Source organism: Stigmatopora nigra, chromosome 16 (assembly GCF_051989575.1).
Source record: "Stigmatopora nigra isolate UIUO_SnigA chromosome 16, RoL_Snig_1.1, whole genome shotgun sequence".
Classification (NCBI taxonomy): Eukaryota; Metazoa; Chordata; class Actinopteri; order Syngnathiformes; family Syngnathidae; genus Stigmatopora; species Stigmatopora nigra.
In genome coordinates, this window is record NC_135523.1 from 2,589,592 (window position 1) to 2,610,524 (window position 20,933).

General features: G+C 39.8%; 4 protein-coding genes and 1 long non-coding RNA gene across 8 annotated transcripts; 2 read left to right on the forward strand and 3 right to left on the reverse strand.

Moving 5' to 3' along the window:
* Positions 1-48: 48 nt before the first annotated feature.
* On the reverse strand, positions 49-1,964 carry sbspon (somatomedin B and thrombospondin type 1 domain containing). Of its 2 annotated transcripts, none has more exons than XM_077736410.1 (5): positions 1,668-1,964; positions 859-1,053; positions 715-793; positions 484-660; positions 49-253 (listed from the first exon to the last, which is right to left on the reverse strand). In XM_077736410.1, exons 1-5 carry the CDS (start codon positions 1,876-1,878, stop codon positions 121-123), a joined length of 795 nt encoding a protein of 264 aa, XP_077592536.1. In that variant the 5' UTR covers positions 1,879-1,964; the 3' UTR covers positions 49-120. The 2 variants fall into 2 exon arrangements, with proteins under 2 accessions (XP_077592536.1, XP_077592537.1); XM_077736411.1 differs by having other exon boundaries at positions 49-275.
* A 1,909-nt stretch (positions 1,965-3,873) lies between these two features.
* Positions 3,874-6,444, reverse strand: gimap4 (GTPase IMAP family member 4). 2 transcript variants are annotated; one of them, XM_077736412.1, is made up of 2 exons: positions 6,301-6,444; positions 3,874-5,494 (listed from the first exon to the last, which is right to left on the reverse strand). In XM_077736412.1, the coding sequence occupies exons 1-2, from the start codon at positions 6,329-6,331 to the stop codon at positions 4,791-4,793; spliced, it is 735 nt and encodes a 244-aa protein (XP_077592538.1). In that variant the 5' UTR covers positions 6,332-6,444; the 3' UTR covers positions 3,874-4,790. The 2 variants fall into 2 exon arrangements, with proteins under 2 accessions (XP_077592538.1, XP_077592539.1); XM_077736413.1 differs by having other exon boundaries at positions 3,874-5,491; positions 6,301-6,420.
* Positions 6,445-6,954: 510 nt separating this feature from the next.
* chmp4c (charged multivesicular body protein 4C) lies at positions 6,955-8,925 on the reverse strand. The gene is made up of 5 exons (XM_077736415.1): positions 8,531-8,925; positions 7,757-7,934; positions 7,577-7,685; positions 7,372-7,507; positions 6,955-7,278 (listed from the first exon to the last, which is right to left on the reverse strand). Exons 1-5 carry the CDS (start codon positions 8,748-8,750, stop codon positions 7,217-7,219), a joined length of 705 nt encoding a protein of 234 aa, XP_077592541.1. The 5' UTR covers positions 8,751-8,925; the 3' UTR covers positions 6,955-7,216.
* LOC144209873 (uncharacterized) lies at positions 7,235-8,418 on the forward strand. Of its 2 annotated transcripts, none has more exons than XR_013329264.1 (3): positions 7,235-7,955; positions 8,174-8,219; positions 8,372-8,418. It is a non-coding gene; the product is annotated as an uncharacterized LOC144209873 (long non-coding RNA). The 2 variants fall into 2 exon arrangements; XR_013329263.1 differs by having other exon boundaries at positions 7,235-7,959; positions 8,372-8,400.
* Positions 8,926-9,157: 232 nt separating the features above from the next.
* Positions 9,158-10,807, forward strand: zfand1 (zinc finger, AN1-type domain 1). Its single transcript, XM_077736408.1, has 8 exons — positions 9,158-9,268; positions 9,507-9,549; positions 9,656-9,695; positions 9,768-9,895; positions 9,978-10,069; positions 10,195-10,313; positions 10,376-10,531; positions 10,599-10,807. The coding sequence occupies exons 1-8, from the start codon at positions 9,214-9,216 to the stop codon at positions 10,773-10,775; spliced, it is 810 nt and encodes a 269-aa protein (XP_077592534.1). The 5' UTR covers positions 9,158-9,213; the 3' UTR covers positions 10,776-10,807.
* The last annotated feature ends 10,126 nt before the right edge of the window (positions 10,808-20,933 follow it).

Consider the following 20,933-nt stretch of genomic DNA (forward strand, 5'->3'; position numbering starts at 1 on the left):
ATGAGTTAAAAAAACAACAACATGAAATGATATCACTACTCTGGGATATATGTCTTGAAAGTGCTTCATTGGATTTAAAATGTGTAGGAATGTTTTCCCGGCAGCCATTTTGTAGAGTCCTCAATTGTGCCATTGAAAGAGTTCAAGTGGTCCTCCATCAGATGAATACAAAGCTGTGCTGGGGCGGGCAGTTGCACTCTGGCGTCTTGCGGATCCGCCTCCACGTGCCGCTACATCGAGGATTCCCGACTGCCTGCCATTGGAGCACCATGTCCCTGTAAGTACAAATCTTGTATATCAAAGATAACTTTGAATTTTAGTAATAGAAGAAAAAATGTTTTGTTTAGATAGTGTCGCTATTTTTTTTTAGCTTAATCCAAATCCCAATAGTGCCAAACTACACCCTCTAGTGGCCTAATTTATGCTAGTGTAATACCCCTACCCAACCCATCAAAATTACTAGGCAGTTGCCCTTCATACAACCTATCCGCTTCTCTTCCGTCTCCTTGACAACCGCCACTATGGTTCCGCATGGCGGGCGGCTGGCAGGCCACGCACACCGTGAAGCCTTCGGCGAAGTAGCGCATCCAATGGGCGTGCGGCCGCCTCTCCGCCGCGCATTCAGGCGAGCGGGACTCCAATGTGAATTCCACGCAAAACCTGAGGGCGGCAATATGTCAAACGCATCCCCAAATTCCGCCATGTGTCGCTCACCCGTCATTTAAAGGGCTCCCGCGTATGTCCGTCTTTGGTCTGCTCTTCCCAAACTCCATGCTAGTAACAAACGCAGGTCCTGATAACATACGTTGATGGTTAGCACGCCTTCCCGAAGGCGGAGGGGACGAAGTATTCGCTCACCCGCTTCCAGTCTGCATGGGCTTCCTCGGCGGTCTCTGTAGTCCATGCAGCCGGCCCGCTCTTCCAGGGGCGGGCACGGGTCGCCCCCGTTAGCGGGTCGCTCGCTAACGCGTCGAACCCGCGCCCTCCAGGAGGGACGGCATGATTCTGCACAGCCGCTCCATAAGCTCCAAGCGTTCACGGAACACGCTCGAGCTATAATTGAAGACACGAAAATCGATTGAATTTGTCCATAGTATCCTTTGTTTATTATTTGCTAAATTGGAAATGGCACATAAATAATCTATTTATTGAAAGGCCCAAAATCAAGTCTTTCTATCCAGTATTACTGCATTTTTCTCCTGACGAACTACATTTTCTAGAGTTAATATATTGCTTCTTCGGTCATCAATCCATTTATTAAAATGCTAAAGAATATAAAATGTTATTTTATCTATCATGTAATACTATGTGTTAGTTAACTTTTTAAATAATTCATCTCACTCATTTCCTCATAATCACAAACTAGGCCCTCAAACTAACTTTTTTTCCACCCAGCAAACTTTCCCCCAGGTTAAGCACCTGCCCAAAAATGAAATCAAACTCAAACTTAAATTTCCCCTGTCTGTCAAACTACCCCTAAAATTACATTAAAAACATTAAAACCAACATTTTCCGCCACATGACATTTCTCCTTTCAAAGAGTCCATTCTCTTCGGCCACGGTCATTTCCTAAACCGATAGACTTAATAGCATTCTTGGAATAGTTGTCGCTGGGCAAACAGTGGCGCCGCCGCTGCCAAATATTTCCACACCGACATCTCGCTCACCTGGGCAATGCGAGAAGTAGTCAAAGCAGCAATCCCGCGTAGCGGCGCAACCACGATCGCAGTAGCACGTCCCGTGGACTCGGTCCATCCTCCAGTCCACGGAGGCGCAGGTCAGGTCACGGGCCTCGCAGCATTTGCCCAAACAACCCGCCCAAACGAGATGGCGCTCAGCCACCGTGCCCAAAATTAGCAAAAGCCGCAATATCTCCATCAGGGAAGGACGGCGTAGTCAATTTGGCTCCAGTGTCAATAGCCGCCACGCAGCCATGTGTCGCACTTGTGCGGAGACTGAGTGACCTCGGGAAGCGTGGAGTCAGGCGCTTTGTTTTTCTCTTGCCTCCACCCACCCGGCAAACTCCGCCTCCCTTGCATCACCGCTGTTGTTACACCGGTGGCCCTTTTTGGGTCGCGACAAAAGAAAGGGAGGAATGCGAACTCTTGGATGTTCTCCACCGGGGCCAAAGTTCCAAGTGGTTTCACTTCGACCCCTTTAACTTTGGTTTGTTTTGTGCCCACTTCATTTTTTTATGAAAAATCCATGTTAAACCTATCATTTTGTACTGAAACTATCACAGCAAAAATTTAGCTTTTCCTCAAATTAATCTCGATAACATAGATAGTACTTAAAAAAAATGGAATCCATTTTATCATTATACTTATTTCCATTCCAACAATTTTAACTGTTTACAGCTCCTGAGATTAGCTCCACCTTTCCTGATTTGACATTCACGACCTGAATGTAAGAAGAAAGCTTTGAGAGCCTGCTAAGGAGGGTCTGGATTTAAAAAAAAAACTACCAAAACAGGTATGTTGTAAACCCTCATTTTATTTTTTTGAGACGCTTGACCATGCCTTGAACCCAGTGAACAATCGAGGCCTCTTTCAGGGAGTTTCGGCGGCGGAGCCAGACGTGGGTAATGACTTCTGCGTGATGCTCCCGGGAGTTGGAGCGACAGTAATAACCTTCATCTCCACCGTCTGCGGAACCTGGACCAAAACGATGTTTTTCCCCCCTCCTCTCGACCGGCTGCTAAGGTGACATATGTATGGGGAATGTCAAGCGCGAAGACCAACGGTTTTATTTTTGGGCGTTGTTGTTGACTATTGCGTTGGGAGTTAGCTCAAATTTAGCTAGGCTGGAAAGGGTTATAGTATAGATTTTTGTTATTGGGATTAATTGGACAGTAGGTTCTTTTTTTGTAGTTATAACTAAGTATAATATATGCACCAGATGCCAAAAATGTTTTGATGTTAGCACCATGCTAACAATTAATGTCTTGGAGTGCTGCTTTTTACCAGAAAAAAAGTTGCCGTCCACAAAACAGTTGTCCAAATGTAAATAATTGTAATGACGGACATTTTACTTAATTTTTTTAGGGTTTTACACCAAAAAGTTAATTTTTCAAGAAAAAAACATTCTTTTTAATTATAACCCTAACCGTAAACATTTGTCAGAAAGCTAATATTGATATATTTAGATTGGAAATGGTCTCCAATGCATTAATCATTACAAAGATAATTAACCCTAAAGTATCACTTTCATATGGATTCTCCAACCGAGAAATCCCAAAATTATTTCTATACAATATCGCCCCAAATCTATTTCTGCTGCTTTTTCGTCCCCGCAAAAATAACAGGTGAACCTCTAATTGGCGCTACTGGGCCAAGTCCAGCGTTGTTTCGTCTAATGAGGAAGTCCCTTGGCGGCGTATCACGAATCGCCGCTTTTGTCCGTGATGAGTCACTCTTTCAGGATGTTTGACTTGGCGTCCGTCGCCGCCATGTAATTACCGCACGGATATGCCGTAATATTTACTTTGAGTACCTTTTATCTGTCCATGAAAGATACACATACACTAAGATTTTTTTTTTAAAAATGGTACTTTTTAACTCGTAACCAATCTTTTAATAATTGACCAAATTTAATCGCAAAATTCGCCTAGAAATGCCTTAAAATCAATAAAAGTGGAATGTCACCGGGTAGGAGCTTAAAAACACAAAAATCTTGTATGTAAACATTGTAAAAATGATAACACGATGTAATATGGTGGCAGCTGTGCGAATTTGCTTTTTTCTGGTTTCTATTGAAGCGCCTGGTTTCTGTTGACTTAAAATGTTAAAAGTAGTCACACAATGACTTAACTGATTGAAAAGAAAAAATGCAAGCAGCTGATAAAAGCTAAAAAAAGACAAGTAGACGTCAGTAAGGGCTCAAGGCGCTTTATACGTGCAAAAAACATTACAATTTGGTCACTAAAATGGACATTTTTTACTAAAACCGTACAATTGCTTTGCTAGGAAATTCCAATCTTTTATCCCTACAAAAGTAGCATTTGTTTAATGCCAATTTTAAATATTTGTCCAAAAATTAAAATCAGAAACTAGTAGTTTTCCAACAAAATAAATCTGAATATTGACCCGTTGAAAACAGTAGTGCTTTTTTAGAGCTTATGTACAATCTCGCTTAAAAAGGCGTAGAGTAAATCAGTGTATTTTGGAAATAAATAAAGTCAAGTGAATGTGGAAAACTGTCAGCCTATAAAAATACTCTCCAATTCATCCTTGAGAAAAACAGTGCAACACATACTTATAACAAGTTTTTTTTTTTTGTCCACAGGTGCCATTTTGGACACATCATTAGGTGTACACCTGCGCAATCATGAGAAATTTGACGCGTATCCATGACAACGTAAGGTGGGTTGGCCCTCTTGTGGGGACAAGTGGTTATTACACTTAATGAAGCAAAAAGTCATACAAAACAAAACTTAATATGTTTTTAAGGCCTTTTTTGAAAAGTTAAAAATGTCAACAGATTGGAACACTTAAATGGAGATTTTGGGGATGTAATTGTATATATATTTTTAAAAAGTACTACAAAACTAACAAAATTTCCTTTTTGCTAACTTCACACAGTAAAAATATAATTCCACCTTTTTAAGAGAAACAATGTGTTTGGAGTATAAATTACATTTCTAAAACTGTAAAACAACATTTCAAATTGCATAGAAAGTTAATATGTATTACAAGATAATACATCTATTTTTCTATATATAAAATGTATTTGTTTTAATGACCAGACAACATCAGGATTGCGCAGGTGTACCTGAAAAGAAGGCGTCGGCATCACTCTGCAGAAACGCCATCGCTCGCTAACCTGGTAGCGCCTTCCACTTTTGTCTCAGGTACGGCGTCCCCAGTCGGGTTGCGGTTTTCATCCAGTTCCCCAACCACAAAGTGCCCCCCTTCCTCAGCCACTATGCGATCCACACGCTCCATCAAACGTCCCACTTGAGCGTCCTCCCGTAAGACGCCGTTGTTGATGAGCACGTAGCGACGACGGCACTTATCCAGCACGTGCTGCAGCTCGGCGCCCTCGCGGCGGATGTAGCGCTCCAGCGAGATGTTCCTCAGAACTTCAGCCCAGGTGAAAACCACCAAGACGTGCTTCCAAACGTGCTCGCCAAAGAGCCCAACGTGCTCCTCGATGCGGGCGCGGTCCACCTCCGTGAACATCCCCACCGGGATGACCAGCAGGAAGGCGTGCGGGCCCGGTGGGCATAAGGTGACGCCGCGGGCGATCTCTTTTTTGTAGGAGAGGGGCGTATCTTGTGAGGAGTACCAGCCGGGTGTGTCTACAACCGTTACCGGGCGACCCAGAACCTCGGCATGACGTGTCACGCAGAACTCGGCGGCTCGTTCCAGGTGGAATTCTTCCCGGCCCAGGATGGTGTTTGCTGTCAAGCTCTTCCCGGGCCAGCGCCAGCCCAGGACCACCAGGCGGAGCGGGGATGGAGACTGGACGGGTTCAGTGCTCTCGCCGGATGCTGCTGAAACGAGGTAGCATAACACATGTTTACATTTTTGGAATGTGCTTTTAAATTTTTTTTAAAATGCTTTTTCTTTCATTTTCTATTAGAGCCAACCCCCTAAAAACTGAATTACAAAGATAAAAGGTGAGTGGTTACAATTTTAGAAATGTTTTTTTTATTTTGAAAATATTGTTTAGTTACTGTTTAATAGTAATAATGATGCATGACTATAATGAGATTCATACATTGGTAATAAATAATAATATAATTTATTATTTTAAAACATTAGTAATAATATATTTAATGACATCTGTAATCTGTTAATTTTGACTCTAATATTAACTTAATAGAAATGATTAACCCATTGACGACTATAGACGTACAAAAGGCTCTAAAATAATCAAGTTTTGACCTGACAGTAACTTTTAAGCATATTAGCCATTACAACTTCAACTAAGAATAAAGATCAACAAACTTCCAAAAGTTGTTAGTTTTAGTGTTATTACATCAATAAACACTTTTTAAATGTGACCTTTTTCCCCCTGTTTGAGCTGCCATTGACATATTTTTAGCGGTCGAGGAATGACACACGGAAATGACATGAGATTTTTTTTGTCTTTTATTTAAGAAGAAATATAACATGATCAAAGTTAAAATTGATTTCAAAATTCAGATCTTCGATGTGTGACACTACCCACTTTAACGACGTTTAGCCGGAAGGCTATTATTGTTACTAGTTTACTACCATCGTCATTGTATATATACAACGGAAGTTTTGAATTAAAAAAAATAAGAACAAGTGTGATCAAAAGTCACTAACTTACTCGATGTTGTTTTGTGGTTGTTTGCTTCCATGATGCTTCAATTTCAGGCTTGCGAACCTTGAGATAAATTTGGCGTTAGTTGTAACTTGACGTCGGCGAAAGTGCGGAAGGGTTCCACTTCTTCCTGCTTGCTGACGTCACCACTACAGCCTCAATTACCAACTCGTAAGTCAAGAATACTTTTCTCTTCTTTATAATGTAACTCAAAGGCATTTTAGACCTTTAACAATATTCTTCCAGATTTTAAGTTTATACTCACGATAAAAGTCAATATGGACAAGAAACATTACACATTTTGACCGCTTGGTGGCACTACTGCGTTCATTTTTATTATACTATACACATTTAAACAAAAATTATCCCACATTAATTTTACATTCGTAGTATATCAGTCTATTTTGGAATGGATTCATTTTATGATAGAATAATAAATATATGTGAAGTATTTTTCTTAATGACTGATCATTCTTCCATTTTTTCTTTATTTTAAAGGCCTGGTTCTTTAAGAAAGTGACAAAAGTGAAGGAAATAGAAGCCCATAGTAAAGGTATGTATAGCTTTTACATATTTTTTATTCCCTTCTACCCCACCTGCAACACAGTATTTATTTTGAATACTTCAAAGTCCCACTTGACTAAAAAAAATGAACACAAGTAGACTAGGAATGTCTTTTTTTATTCATTGCTCAACATAAAAACAAATATATACAAGATAGGACACTTTGTGATGCTTTGCTGGAATTCATCTAAAAAGAAAAATCATCCCGAATCAGGGAAGAAAACAATCCAAAATAACAGATAGATAAACTAACTTCATGTCCCAAAAATATTAAGAATGCTCCAAAAGCCCTGAGAATTTTAAAACTACAGATCCTTCAATTGTCTCCGAGTGGTCCAAAAAATTGCTAAAAAATGGCTTATGTCCCCCAGGATTCTAGCATGCGCATATCGTCTTCGTCTTCAACCCTTCGCCTGGCCGCTGGAAACAAAAAGGTAAGTCAATAGTGTCATTTTAAGTCATAAAAATGTAGCATTTTAAGTAAACTTGGATTAAAATTAATATTTTTCATACTTCCGCGATGAGAAACCCGCCCTGATGGAACCGAAGGCACCCTGGCACTAGGCACCGAGGGCAGTCCACCCATACTTCTCAGGTTCTCATCCATGTCTTCATTCTCCAGTTCTTCCAGTTCGGCCAGAAGTTCATCCTAAAAAAACACAATTTATCTTTTTTTTATCATCCAAAGTTTCCAGTTTGACGCTAACCCGAGACATACCTCATCGTAAGATTCGCCGTATGGTCTGGAGATAGCTTCGTTGATCTCTCGGGCCACGTCTTGTTGTTCGTTGATGTCTTCCATTAAATCGTCGATCTTGTTTAGATCCCTAGAAGACCAAAATTTGTTTTTTTGTTTAGATGGTGAGATGTTGGAAGAGAGGGTGCAGGAGTTCCTCACATGCTTTCGTGGACTTTCTTCATGGCCTGAGCGGCGTAACCCATGTTTCTCACCACCTCTCCGTTGGTGTGAGAGTTCTCCAGAGATTCTCGTTGGAACTCGATGGTGGAAAGTGTGCCGTCGATCTGAGTCAGCTGTTGCTCCAGTCGCTTCTTTCTTTTAAGGGCTTGCAGGGCGGCTGAAGGTTGGCAACAAAAAAGTTGGTAAACTGTGCATTAATGCTTTTATATTCAATTATAATGATGGAAAAAATCCAATAGTATTTTTTATTATTATCTAGTATTTCCCAATATTTCAAGTTTTTATTATAGATCAAAAATGGTCAATAGAAATGTTAGCTGACAGTTAATGTTTATTCATATTTTCAATGTTGTGTTTTTTCCGACAATTACTTACAACCCCTTTTGTTCATTTCAGGACATTTGCATGCTGGGAAAAATACTCTTGATGAACCAGTTTAATGGTATTGTTCAATTCTATTTTCAGTTTACGTAGTTTGATTAAATTAGTTCTTGTTCAGTGGTCAGATTACTATTTTGATAGGACTTTGTATCTTGGTTTTATGACCGAGAACATGGGACTTTGTTGAAAATTTAAATGTCACCTGTCTAACAGGAAGATACACCTGTACCTGAGCCTCATCCTAAAATGGCGTCTCTCCGACCTGACATTGTGAGTTTTTGTCAATGCCTTAAACGCGCCATGAACATCTTTTGCAGCAAACATTTTAACAATTTTTGGATCCTTTTTTTTTCTATATTCCCCCCTACATACCTCTCTTATTTCTCGTCCCGTGCTTCTTGGCTAGAGTGACTTCCTGCTCTATCCTCTTCTCCAGGTAGTCCTGCTTCTTGCTCAACATGTCCTCTGTTTCCCGCAGCTTGTGTATGGCCTCTTGGGGAGAAGGTCCCCCTTTGGATCGGTGCTTGGACTTGCCTCCCGAGGACGAGCCGGAGCTCGAACTCCCCTTGAAGAATTTGGAGATTTTACTCATTTTTTTGGCCTTTCTTGGAGAACCACCGACGATTAATCCAGAGCAGCCTTTGCTGGAGGTATGCGGACACTGGGTGCTTGTTATTATTGTCGAGTGTTTCCAGGGCGTGTTGTATTTCCAGCTCGACGAGGTTTTGCGGCAGTCAATTCACCTTTCGCCACACCTTTATGCGATCGTTTCACCGGTCACCTGCATGACGTCACCGCAACCCAACACTGCCCTCGGCGGCGACAAACAAAATTCTCAAACGTTTTTTTTTTTTCAATTTAATCTTACTTGTATATCATGGGGTGACACATTTATGTATTTCTGTAAAGAGTTCGCATTTTAAATTATGTTTTTAATTTCACAAACTATGCCACGGCAACTAGTTCCACAGGAAACATAATAATGCACGGAGTTGTTTACGTGCGGTATCACTTCCGGGTGTGACGTTTGTTTTGGTGAAGCTTATGCTGTGCTAATGGCTGAGTTAGACATCGGAAAGCACTGTCAAATCGATTCTTGTCACCAACAAGGTCTCTATTATCTCCGATCTATTAAGAAAAATTAGAACATTAACACTGCTTTGTAAACTGAAACGCTCTCTGTCTCTAAATGTAAATTAAATGTTAAATTAGCATTGCAGCATTCGCAACCTAACATGATTCTGCACTCAGTACAATACAAATAGCTGCATATTTAAATGTTAAATGGTTAGGCTACTCTTTTTGTAATTAATGTAATGATTAAAATGTTTTCCTTTCTTTCATTTAGATTTCCTTCCATTTGTGTGTGATTCCTGCAATGGAGTGTACTGGTAATAGATTTTTGTACTTAATAATTAAAAGTATTGCCATTATCTATTGAGTATTATGTATTATTAATTCTAATACTTTATCCTGCAACCAATTTTTATTTTCCAGCCTTGATCACAGAAACAGAGACGCTCACTCATGTACACAGGTAAGAAATAGTTTGTAGATTTACAGGCTTTTAGGTCCAAAACAATAATAATAATCTTGTATTTCATTGCAGGAACCTGTGAGGAAAGAGCCACAATCCTTCGGCAGCAGCACAAACCTTCCTTGCTCTTTCCAAGACTGCAAAAGAAAAGAACCATTGCCTGTCATCTGTCCACAGTGTCAAAAACACTTCTGTCTAGCGTATGTTTGCACTTTTTTGCCCAACTTCTATTCCTCATGGTCATACTGGTCGTTTAATAATACCCCATTTCTTATTTCGCAGCCACAGACATGCAGCTGATCACAAATGTGAAAAACTGGAGGTCCAAAAGCCACGCATGGCCGCTACCAAGGAGCTAGTGCAAAGGATTGTAGGTCAGTCAACTCTGGAAGAAGTTCAACTATTGCCCACATGGGAGAAGTATTGCACAAAAGTATTGTACTACTTTAAAAAAAGCCTTTTATTGAGAGCTACTTTTCTACTGGTTTTATTTATACAGAATCAAAAGATGGATCCAAAAGTAAAGGACGCAAAGGAGTGAAGAACAGCGCCATGGCGGCCAAAGTAGCTCTCATGAAACTCAAGCTACATGCTGTGGGCGACAAAAGCTTACCGCAGGTTTTCATAGTGATATTTTACACTCACTGTTGAATACTTGACTTATCATATTCCCTTTCAAGACAGAAAGAACCTACTTTCAAGTTTATCTGCCTAAAGGGTGTCAAGTGAGCAGCCAACCCATGTTCTTTTGCTCTAAATGGACTGTGGGGAAGGTGGTGGATTACGCAGCTACGCTAGCTTCGCTTAAGAATAATAACAACGTGCTCACAGCTAAGGTACGACAAGTATTTTTCCATATTATACAGTTGTATACAAGTGTATCTCTTTTTTTTTCTCTTGCAGAAGTTGCGCCTCTGCCATCCCGAAACGGGAAAGTCATTCCGGATGGATGAGAGTTTGGACTCGCTAATGACCGGGGCGGAAGACCCCCTTCACAATGGGGGTAATGTAATACTGGAATACCTGGATAATGACGGCACGGGTGTGGATGATGTAACTAGCTATATTGCATTCGGTTGACTCATTAGAATAATAAAAAAGTTTCGCTTGGAGTACAGTCTATCTGTCTTGTGTATAGCATAAGGCTAGATATTGACCTGATAGAAATCTAGATTTTCTTTTCATCTAATTTAAATGTGCCAGTTTATTATTCTTATTTTTTTAAATAATACATAGGGTGGCACATAAATGTATTTCTGTAAAGATGAAGATATTGCTTTATTAATAATGCTGTTTTTAAGATCGTAAACTATGTCCCGTCATCTAGTTCCATTTCCGGGGTTAAACAGGCACCTTGAGGTCATTAATTCTGATCTATTCAACCATGTGTGACTACGCGTTAAAACTGGCAAATAAGTAATATATTAGTATTTACGTATGTATATTATTCAACTTCCACCTCAAGAAAACATCAACATCATTACGTGGTGAGTTATTTAAATCGATTTTCACTGCTGTGGTTAACTTCATGTTTGCGTGTATTTTTCGTCAAACTTATGCTAATGCTTTAGACATCAGGAAGCATTATCCAAACGTTTCTTGCCACCAAATCGGCCTCTATTATCATCGATCTTTTGGGGAAAAAAATCGAAAATTAATACCGATGTGTGAACTGAAACATCCATACGCCCATAAGTCAATTAAATGTAAAATTAGTATTGTAGCATTAGCTTTAACATGATTCTGCAATCAATAGACGGGCGCATGCGCAATTCGTTTTCGAATCGTGCACGCGCGTGTCCACGGCAATGTGCACGCGCGTGCCTGCAACGCAATATTAACGAATATGAAACGGACATTGTGCATTGGATTTAGCTGTAAATAAGTACTGGACTATAAAGACTTTTATTATCCAGAGGAAGCGTCGTGCAAACCGGATTCTTCTACAAACTCCTCCTGCATCTTCCAACTTAAAGTAAACCACTGAAAGCACGTCTGTTAGTTTGTCGTTTCTCCATGTGGAGCAATGCCGCAAGACCAAGGGAATGTTTTTTAGTGCCTTTTTAAGTTTTAGGCGTTATTACAACAAAAATATGGATTTGGATTCTTTAGAGCAGCCAGTTTTTCAGGTAAGTTGTGTGTTTTAAAGTCAGATTTTGTGTTTTTCAGTATTTGTTTATGTCCTTATGGTGGTGTTAATCAAATAACTTGTTTTAGTTTAATTTTTAATGTTTTTCGTGTATATGTTTGCAAATTTAATAGCTAACTAAAGTGATATTTTACCCTCTTGTTATTGTTTTTGTATGCGATCCATTTTTTGTTCATTTATTGAAGAGTTGATCAGAATTGCTCATATTTACTTGTTTTAACAGACTAATTATTTGATTTTTAATTGAAATTAGTCATGTAGCTAGCAGGTTATCACATATAACATTATTTTGTCAATGTCATTTTAAATAAATAACTCTCTTATTCAAATTGATTTTAAATTAATGTCTTTGCACTTAAAATCATCCTTACTTAATTATCCCAAAATAATGTATTCATCTGTCTTCATTTTTTTTTGTATTGCCAGCATTTTAACATTTTTTTGCATCCATTTTCAAAGTATCTTAGCAAAAGAGCCTTCAGAAAAAGTCGCCTCAAAGGCTCAGATGGAAGCACATCTTCGGACGCCACCACCAACAGCAGCTTCGTACGTCAGGTAAGAAGTCTTCATTTCATTGTCCATTTTATCCCAATGTCCCCTTCTAGCCCCCCCCCACACACTTTATTATCATCTTACCACCCCTGTCCCATGTTGTAATTTATGCGTTTCTACATAAACATGCGTCGGTAAAAGCAGTCTGGCACCAAACTCGTCGTCATCATCATCCATCAGTCGGGAAATATGCGTAGCTTTAAATACCCAATGTAAACATTAGCATCGTTTTGCATTTTTTTTAATTTGCGTTGGTATTTTTTGACATATAGCAGAACTAGTCAGGTATGTCTTTTAAACGGGTCTGGATTTTGTAGAATTTCGACACCCGGGTAGGTCGGGACGTCTGAAATGTTTCTCCCTTTTTAGGAGGAAGCGCCTCACTTTTTTGGCACGGGAACAAAAAATGTTCCTGCCCAGGTTTCTGTAAGACGGATATAAAAATAGGACATAAGTCGTTTGTTTGGGTGGTCGTGGGAGTTGATTGGAGAATGGATGATGGTAAAAGTGTTCCTGGAATATTAACATTGTGTGGTTGTTTATTTTGGATAGTGTGTCATTTGCTGGAATTGGATGTGACTATAGAAAATAGCATTTGATGAGGAATGGCAACCTAAAGATGACTTGTCTTTTGAGAACAATGGTTCCTGAATATTAATAAACTTTCCTTATTTAGCACTGGACTGGAAGCAATCAAGAAAGAGTTCCGCTGAAGTAGAGAATAAACAGAACTCCAGTCAGGATTGCTGAGGCGCACATCTATAAATAGCTCTTTTCATAATAGCCCTGTCAAATATGGTGCAGTCCCAATTTCTCATTTCCAGCCGTACTTCCCACTTATCTCCGATGACCTGTCCACTTGAGGGCATAGCGGGGTTAGGATAGCCCATTTGGCTTTCCCCAATAATTCAGGCCCCCCATTTTGTTCCCAGACTCCCTTACATGCTCCAGATCGGCCATTAATCAGACCTGGCAACATCTATTGATGTTTTTGACCTTACCTGTATAAGTGGCTTAGATCTTCACGGAGCTCCAACTGTTTTATTTTGATGTTAGATATATATTTTCCAGTATTTTTAGAAAGTACTCTTGAAATCATTTAATACTGATAATTTTATTGCCTTATTTATTATGGTCTTTTCTCTGTAAACCTTAGACTGAGTATAGCTAAGTTTTGTTAAAGTGGTCGAATGCCCTCCTGTGGAGGACCATGGTAATTGCAAGTATTTTCATCTTGATTTTTTAAAAATATATTTTTATAATGTGAACTGTGAGTCGTATGTTCCAACCACTAAGATAATTTTAGGTGGTAGTCAATCATGCTTTTGTACATTTTATGTCCTGGTAGTTGGCTAATTTAAGAGCATTTTGTTAGCATTTCTTAGCAAAACATTGGCCAATGCGTCAAAGACTTTACAAATTGCAGTGCTCAGACAAAACAGAATGTCCAAGGACATGCAAATGAGGCTGCCAGCAGAGCATTCAACTTGGAAAAGAGGGGAGACTCAAAGGAAAAAGGGAAGTGGAAGGGACGCACGCTTGGGGGGGACAGAGACGGGGACGGCGGTCAATAAAGGACACCCCCGCCTTTCCTCCATTCACAGTCCTTGGTACCAGAGAGCAACTCGTGTGCCGAGATGACTGTGAGGAAATCGGCCAGTGGATAAAAAACTGTCCAAATTGAACCGCTCTGGGCATTTTTGGGGGGGCTTTGCGGTAGGATGCGACCTTCTGGACAGCTAAATTGGATTTTGGGACAAATGAGAGTACAAGATGGCTTCGAGATGACCGCAACGTCAATGAGGGTCGTGACTTTCTAAGTGTTTTTGTGGAGGGTCCGCCACAGGGAGTCCATGCCCCCCGACAGGTAGCCTCCGCCCCCTTCATGCCGTGCTGCGGTTTGGGCCATCGCCGGAAAGCACCGCTTCCATACGTAAGTTTGGAAATCAAACTGAGATGCTCATTTTAATAGCTAAAATATGCCTTGTCATTTATAGGTTGCAGTATTTTTGACTGGTTTAAAAATATAGGCAAAAATTGGCAAAAATCATCTCCCAGTTGCGTATATTGATTCTTTTTGGTACTTTTTGGGTTGTTATAAGTTGTGGATTGTGTGATTTGCATTTTATTTTTTTGTAGAATTTCCGATTTATGCCGAGATTAATTTCCACGGTGCACTGGATCAACATTCACCGTACAACCGAGTAAGCTTTAATTTCACTGATGAGTGGATTAATGTAGGACCAGCTGTTGTAAAACCACAATTGACCGGTAAGCCCTGGTGTCAAAACTGTGGCTCGTGGGCCTGGAAACGGTTCGCCAGGGGGTTTCTGATCCGGCCCCACTAGGGGATGCTCTGCCTACTGGGCACTTTCATTCATACTGAATCTGAAAGGAGCTCCTTTTGCCATTTTTTTCCACGCTGGTCCACATACAAGTTGGTGTTACATAATATAATAATTTTTGATTCCACTTGGAATGGAATGTGGAGCATTTAGTTTCCTAAAAGGCTGGTGTAGACGATCCCAGACGCTAGTCATGGAAATAGTGAAGGCCTGATTTGCTCAGTGAGATTTGTGAATGGAGGGCAGTCTGTTAAAAATCCTGTATTGTGACCCTATTTTTTTAGGTTGTTTTGGTCCGTCTGCTGTTGTTAGGGAATTGTAAATGGCACCTGTTGTACACCAGAATTCATTGATAACAGAACAGATTTAATGTGTTGGTCATTTTTAAAAATAAAAATCATGCAAGAAGAACTACATTTTTGAAGCAAAATATATCTTTTATAGTCTTAACTATGCTCCACTATGGTGAAGAAACTCCACCATAGTGAGGTATATTTCTATCAAGTTATTTCCCAATTGTAGTCCATTTCACTCAACTAAAAACGCACGTCATTTTTGCAGTGATTCATCTCCCACAATTCTGAAGGGATTGGATGACCGCCGGGCACCGAGTATTGAGCCAGGAGGCTTTTTGGCAGCCTGGTAGCATTTTATTTTTCTTCCCCTTTCCACTTTTCCAGAGGATTTTGGGAAATGTCCGGAAATACAATGACGAATTGGTAGAAGGAATGTCTTGTTGCAATTTTTGCGTAATGTTATAAGTATGGAAATAGTGATTTTTGTCTATAGTTGAGTAGGAGGTTGGGTTTGACATTGACTTACTCCAAAAATAGTCAGTTTTAGTTTGTAGTAGCACAGTAATCCCGCGAGTATTCCAGCTTCGATTTACATGGATTTACTGCATGGCTAATTTTTTTGCTGGAAAAAAATAGTTCATAAAAATGTATAAATCCACACTAAAAAAAGTTAAAATCACTTAACTGAGGAATAAAAATAGCAGCTAGTTACATATTTGACATTATATTTAAATGTTAATACTACGTTACTGTATTTTGACATGCTGTAGTATTTACAAAATAGATACTTTTTGATCATTGTACTTGTGTATTTTTGTATAAAGCGAAAACATGTACATGGTAGTTGTAATGTGGGTAATCCTAACTAGCATATTTTTCTTTTATTATCTTATATTTGAGGGATTATTTTAATGAGTATGTTACTTTAAATACAATGTACCCTATCTGATTGACTCTTATTCTCGCAATAGTTGACCAATTTTTTTAAATATGAAAATATTTTCTTCCGAGAAAGGGCCATGATGCGTCACTAATAGCGCGCTGCGTCTGTTTGAGGTTCTGTGCTGGCGTTTTTGGACTAGACCTCAGCCTCCAGAGGGAGCCGGGCGGTCTAAACCGCATTTAAAACCGCTGCAGATGTTCTGCCTAGCTAATTAGGGGCAGTGGGACGCACGACGGAGGCCCGCCGGCCACTGTGGACATGGACCATTAATTAAAAGCGGCGGGTGTTAAAAGTTAAAAGGGCTTCACGGCGCTGCGTGAATTCTCACATTAAAAAAAATGTACATCTCAGTGGCTTTTAAAGGAGCAGTTTTCCTATATGCGTATGTATAAATATTATATAAATTAGCACATAAATGGGAATTGGCCGTATTTAAATATCTGCTTAGGCTAATGGTCGAGGAACTATTTTAACAGTTTTTAAAGCTATTTTTAAACATTATTCTTAAAGTCAAAATACATGATTTGTGCCTTTTTTTTAGTCATTTCGCCACTTTTAAAGTCCAAAATGGCTCTGATTTTTTTTGACAACACGCTTGCTAATAAATGAGTATCAAAGATAGTATAAATGCACTAAAGTCTAATTTACAATATAATGATAGTAATAATAATTTATTAAAGTGGTGCTATACATAATGTTCTTACTCGCCGTTTCCATAATATAGCTCAGAGCCATGTACACTTAACAAAAGAGCCACATGTAGCTCCCGAGCCATAGGTTCCCTAACCCTGACCCAGGCTAATTCAGCTATAAAGTCTCTAAAATAATTTTACTTAGTCTAAAAATGATATGCAAAGAGTTGCGTTGATAAAAAAGTGCTATAAATGTCTCCAAAAGTACCTCCATTTTGATGCACTAAACCTCTAAAATATTCAGATATTCTCCACCCTCGAAAGATTGGACGCCAAAGACAACCACTCAAACATGGTAGGCGTGTCACGATAACTATCCAACCCGTAAAATTCGCTAACATAAGTCCGAGTCTTTTCCTGGGAGGGAATTTGTGTAAGTTTTTCTAGTGAAATTGACCCAAACCCGCTAGTAGGTTAAGAGCCCTCTTCCACGGCGAGTACGCTCATCCGTCGATAAGCTGACCCGCGGGAGCCGGGCCACGCACAAAAACCACCGCGCCATTGGTAGCGTGCCGGGGGCTCAGCTGGGCGGGGTTAAAACCTGCTGGGATCTTTCATATTCATACTTGGTGTCAATTCACAAGCGGTTCGTCAGGAGGAAAGAGAAAAGAACTCTTCTTTGGATTCCATTTTTTGGGCAGATTTTTTTTGTTTGAAAAGTGCTAGTGTCTTCCGACCAATGCGTTCGAGTTCGCGGGGAAGGCCGCCCTCCGGTCGCCATCCCTGATTGGAAAGACTCCTCCCAACGGGTTTGTTCCCGTTGCCATGCTCAAACACTCCAAGAACAAAAATGTCTCGTGGGTAAGTTGCCGCATTTGTTAGAAAAAGATGGAAGTGATAATGTTAGTACGTCCCCCGCTGTTTTTTTAAATTTTTTTATGGTCCTTGTCCTGTTTCCGAAAAGAGGCTTTAGAGATTTAACTATTAGATAACTACAAGCGACGACATGTCCACTTTATGAAATCTGATGAGCACTTTGCCAACTCCCATAGCAGACTTTTGTATTTTGACTTTTTAATACACATTAATATTCATAGTCACTTTTATATATATATATTTTTTACTGATGTTGGGCTAGGTTCATTTATTCCCCAAAATGTAATTCTTTACTAGTGCAGCTGGATCAGGGGAGATTAAATTGAGAGTGGCTTTGCAGGGATGAAATCAGCTACTTGGGCGCGGGGGCGCTGGTGCAAAGTATTGAAAGTAGATGTACATTTTTTTTTAGCTTTAGCGTGCATACCTTGTTTAGGTTTGTCGTCCCGGAGCAATTTGACGAATCCTCATTAGCAATGTACTTCTGTCTTGACCACCCCAGGCAAACTTTGTTCTATTTTTCCCAGTCTTGGTGCTACAACCATATGTCAGGCCGCTGCCCTGGTGCTGAACTCGATTTTTAGGAGTCTGGGGAATGGGGGAAATTATAGGCGTTTGAGCTTTTGCTGTCTATTCAATATGGATCTGTAGTGTGGTATTGAACAAAGTAGGTGTATCTTGGTTCATACAGTAAGGTGCTTGTGTCAAAGTGGCGGCCCGGGGGCCAAATCTGGCCCGCTGCATAATCTTTTGTGGCCCGGGAAAGTAAATCATGAGTGCTGACTTTCTGTTTTAGGATAAATTTCAAATGTAGTATAGATCTATAATACATTTTCTGATTTTTTTCCCCCCTTTTAAATCAATCATTGTCATTTTTTTAATCAATTTTTTCAGTTTTTAGTTCAAAAATCATTTTGTAAAATCTAAAAAATATATTTTAAAAAAGCTAAGATGAACATCGTTTTATATCTACAACAAACTGAATATTCAGGGCTTTTAATCCATTTATAAAAACAAATATCTAAATATTATATCTATAATGGTGAAATGTGAAATCAAGTTGACGTTAAAGCGGCCCGCCAACCAACCCGAGTCTGACACCCCTTGCAATAAGGCTAATGACTTGGAGCGGCGCGCTCGGAAAGGCAGCGGCGGTCATTGTCGGGCAGATTAGCGCGCCAGATGTTACTCTGCTTCTGTCTGGGGGGCAGCTGTACAACCTAGCGCCACAACCCATTTGCTTCTTAGTACCGCTAAAGCTTTTCGCCCTAGCAAAATAGTCAAAACACGTTGTCCGTCAGTGCTTCAAAATTAGACGCATTTGTTTTAGGACGCCGCCTTTGTTGACTTGGAAGTCGCCGGGTGAGTAAGACACACACGTCGTCTATCACGGGTCACGCCACTCTGAGTGAAACGCGGGGATTTGCATTATTCATTGCAGTCGCAGTCCGGGAGCAGCGCGGCCACGCGACTCGTTTCCGCCGTTGAGGGAGGACGAGCATGTCCAAGAAGCCAAAGGTAAAAGCAAAAAAAAAAAAAAAACATGCGTAATCGTCAAAATTAGATTTATTTTGTAGTCAAAAACGGTGTTCTGTAAATATCACTTGAATTTAAGGATTAGCATAGAATTGTTGTAGTCGTCAATAGCAAATAATTTGGTTAAAAATGTTGAAATTTGACCAAAATACTCAAAAAAGTAGTCTCGGGATTAAGCCAAACAACAAAATGTTTATGTCAGTGGCTTCATCGACTAATAATTCCAAATAATACAGAAAAAAATGTAATACACGAGTTAGCTTCCCTTCCTTTTTTGCGGAATTTTACCGAATAAGCATCGTAAGCCGCAAAGAACTTTTGTCCGACCTTAATCGTCCCCAAACACTCGAGGATTGATGAGTCCGTCTGTCCATCCGTCTTCGGCTTTAGTAAAGCACAGTATGCTTTTTTTTTAGTATTTAAAGGTAAGCTCTGACCACGTTTCATTTTTTTGGCCTTTATGCTAAAATCCCGTCTCTGAAAAGTCGGACAAATCTCCTTATAGTGAGAAGCAATCATTTTTAAGTGGACGCAAGCAATCGTGTTTGATTTATGTCCAATGGCTTGTAAAGTTGGAGTTTTTGGGTCTTTACGTTGATGTCTTGGCTTATTTTAAATGGTAGCAAATGTAGTGTCTTTTATTTATTTATTTATTTTTTCTAGCTTTGTGTCTATGCCTTGTAATTAGAGACGGGTTCCTCGACTGGGGTGGTGACGTGGTCTGTCTCGTATCCAGGTAACATCCGCAGTCTCGTGGGTTTCATTAATTGTGAATCAGAGTCCCGTCGGGCCCAGTCAAGACTTTCCATCTGTGCTTTTTTTCATTGACAGAAAGAAACGTCTGCTGTTTTTGATCAATTAATTTAGAAAAAAAAATGCCATAAAATAGACTCTTAGTAAAGTTGGGGATTGAGTTTTTCATTTGGGTAATAGCAGTCTTGGCAAGTTGAGACTTTTTGGTGATTGAACTGTTTTTTTTTACAAAACCTGGGATGCCAACCAGGGCCTGTTGTTGTTAAACTGTTGTTTTTATTTAAGGCAGTTCAGAATGAATCAATAGTGTCTAGATTTGCGCCATTTTGTCAGTTGTTTTGTTGGTATCCAAATGTATACACAAGACGGAATCAGAATGCGGTTATTGGAACTTAATGGCATATTTCTTTCTATGGGGAAATCTATTTTTAGTGTGTCGGTTTTGACAATTCCTGATCATTTGTCACTCACTCAACATGTAGTCTTTTGTCCCTTAAGGCGCCATTGCAATTAGTTTGACCTTCATTTTGACTCGTGTTGGACTTTGATTTATTTAATAAAGGGGCAACACATATTAATGAACATATTTGTATTCATGTTAATGGACATATATGTATGTACGAGTATAGCTCAAGGCTAATTTCCTTCTTTAGTCCCTTGTGTAGGTTGAAAATAACATACAAGATGCATTTTATACAACATTGTGATGGCAATTTTGTTCGTTTTAATAGCCAGGCTTTAAAATTATTGGCCAAGAAGTTCAGAGATGGTAGTTTACGTTTGTTTATTGTTTTTTGAGTTCCAGAAATGTAAGATGCTTTGGCTTATTTAGCACTCTTTTTGAAAAGAATTACACAGTCACCTCTAGAGCCAGCCATTGTTGATGTCTTGGATTTTTTTTGGTCGCAAATCTTGCAGTGTAGGTTGAGCTTTGCATTGCTGTAGTTTCTGCAAGAAAATAAAAGTGCTGAATATTCAAGTCTAGCCCCGATGAAGTGTCCACAATCCAACGCGCCTTTGTTTTGTCTGGCGCCGACTACACTTTGCTTCGACACGTGCCGAGCGCACGCTCCGCGACCTCTAATCCTCGTGGGGGGGTGAGGGGGGGCGGGGTTAACCCTGATCAAACCCAATATAATCCAGGATTTAGCCTTGA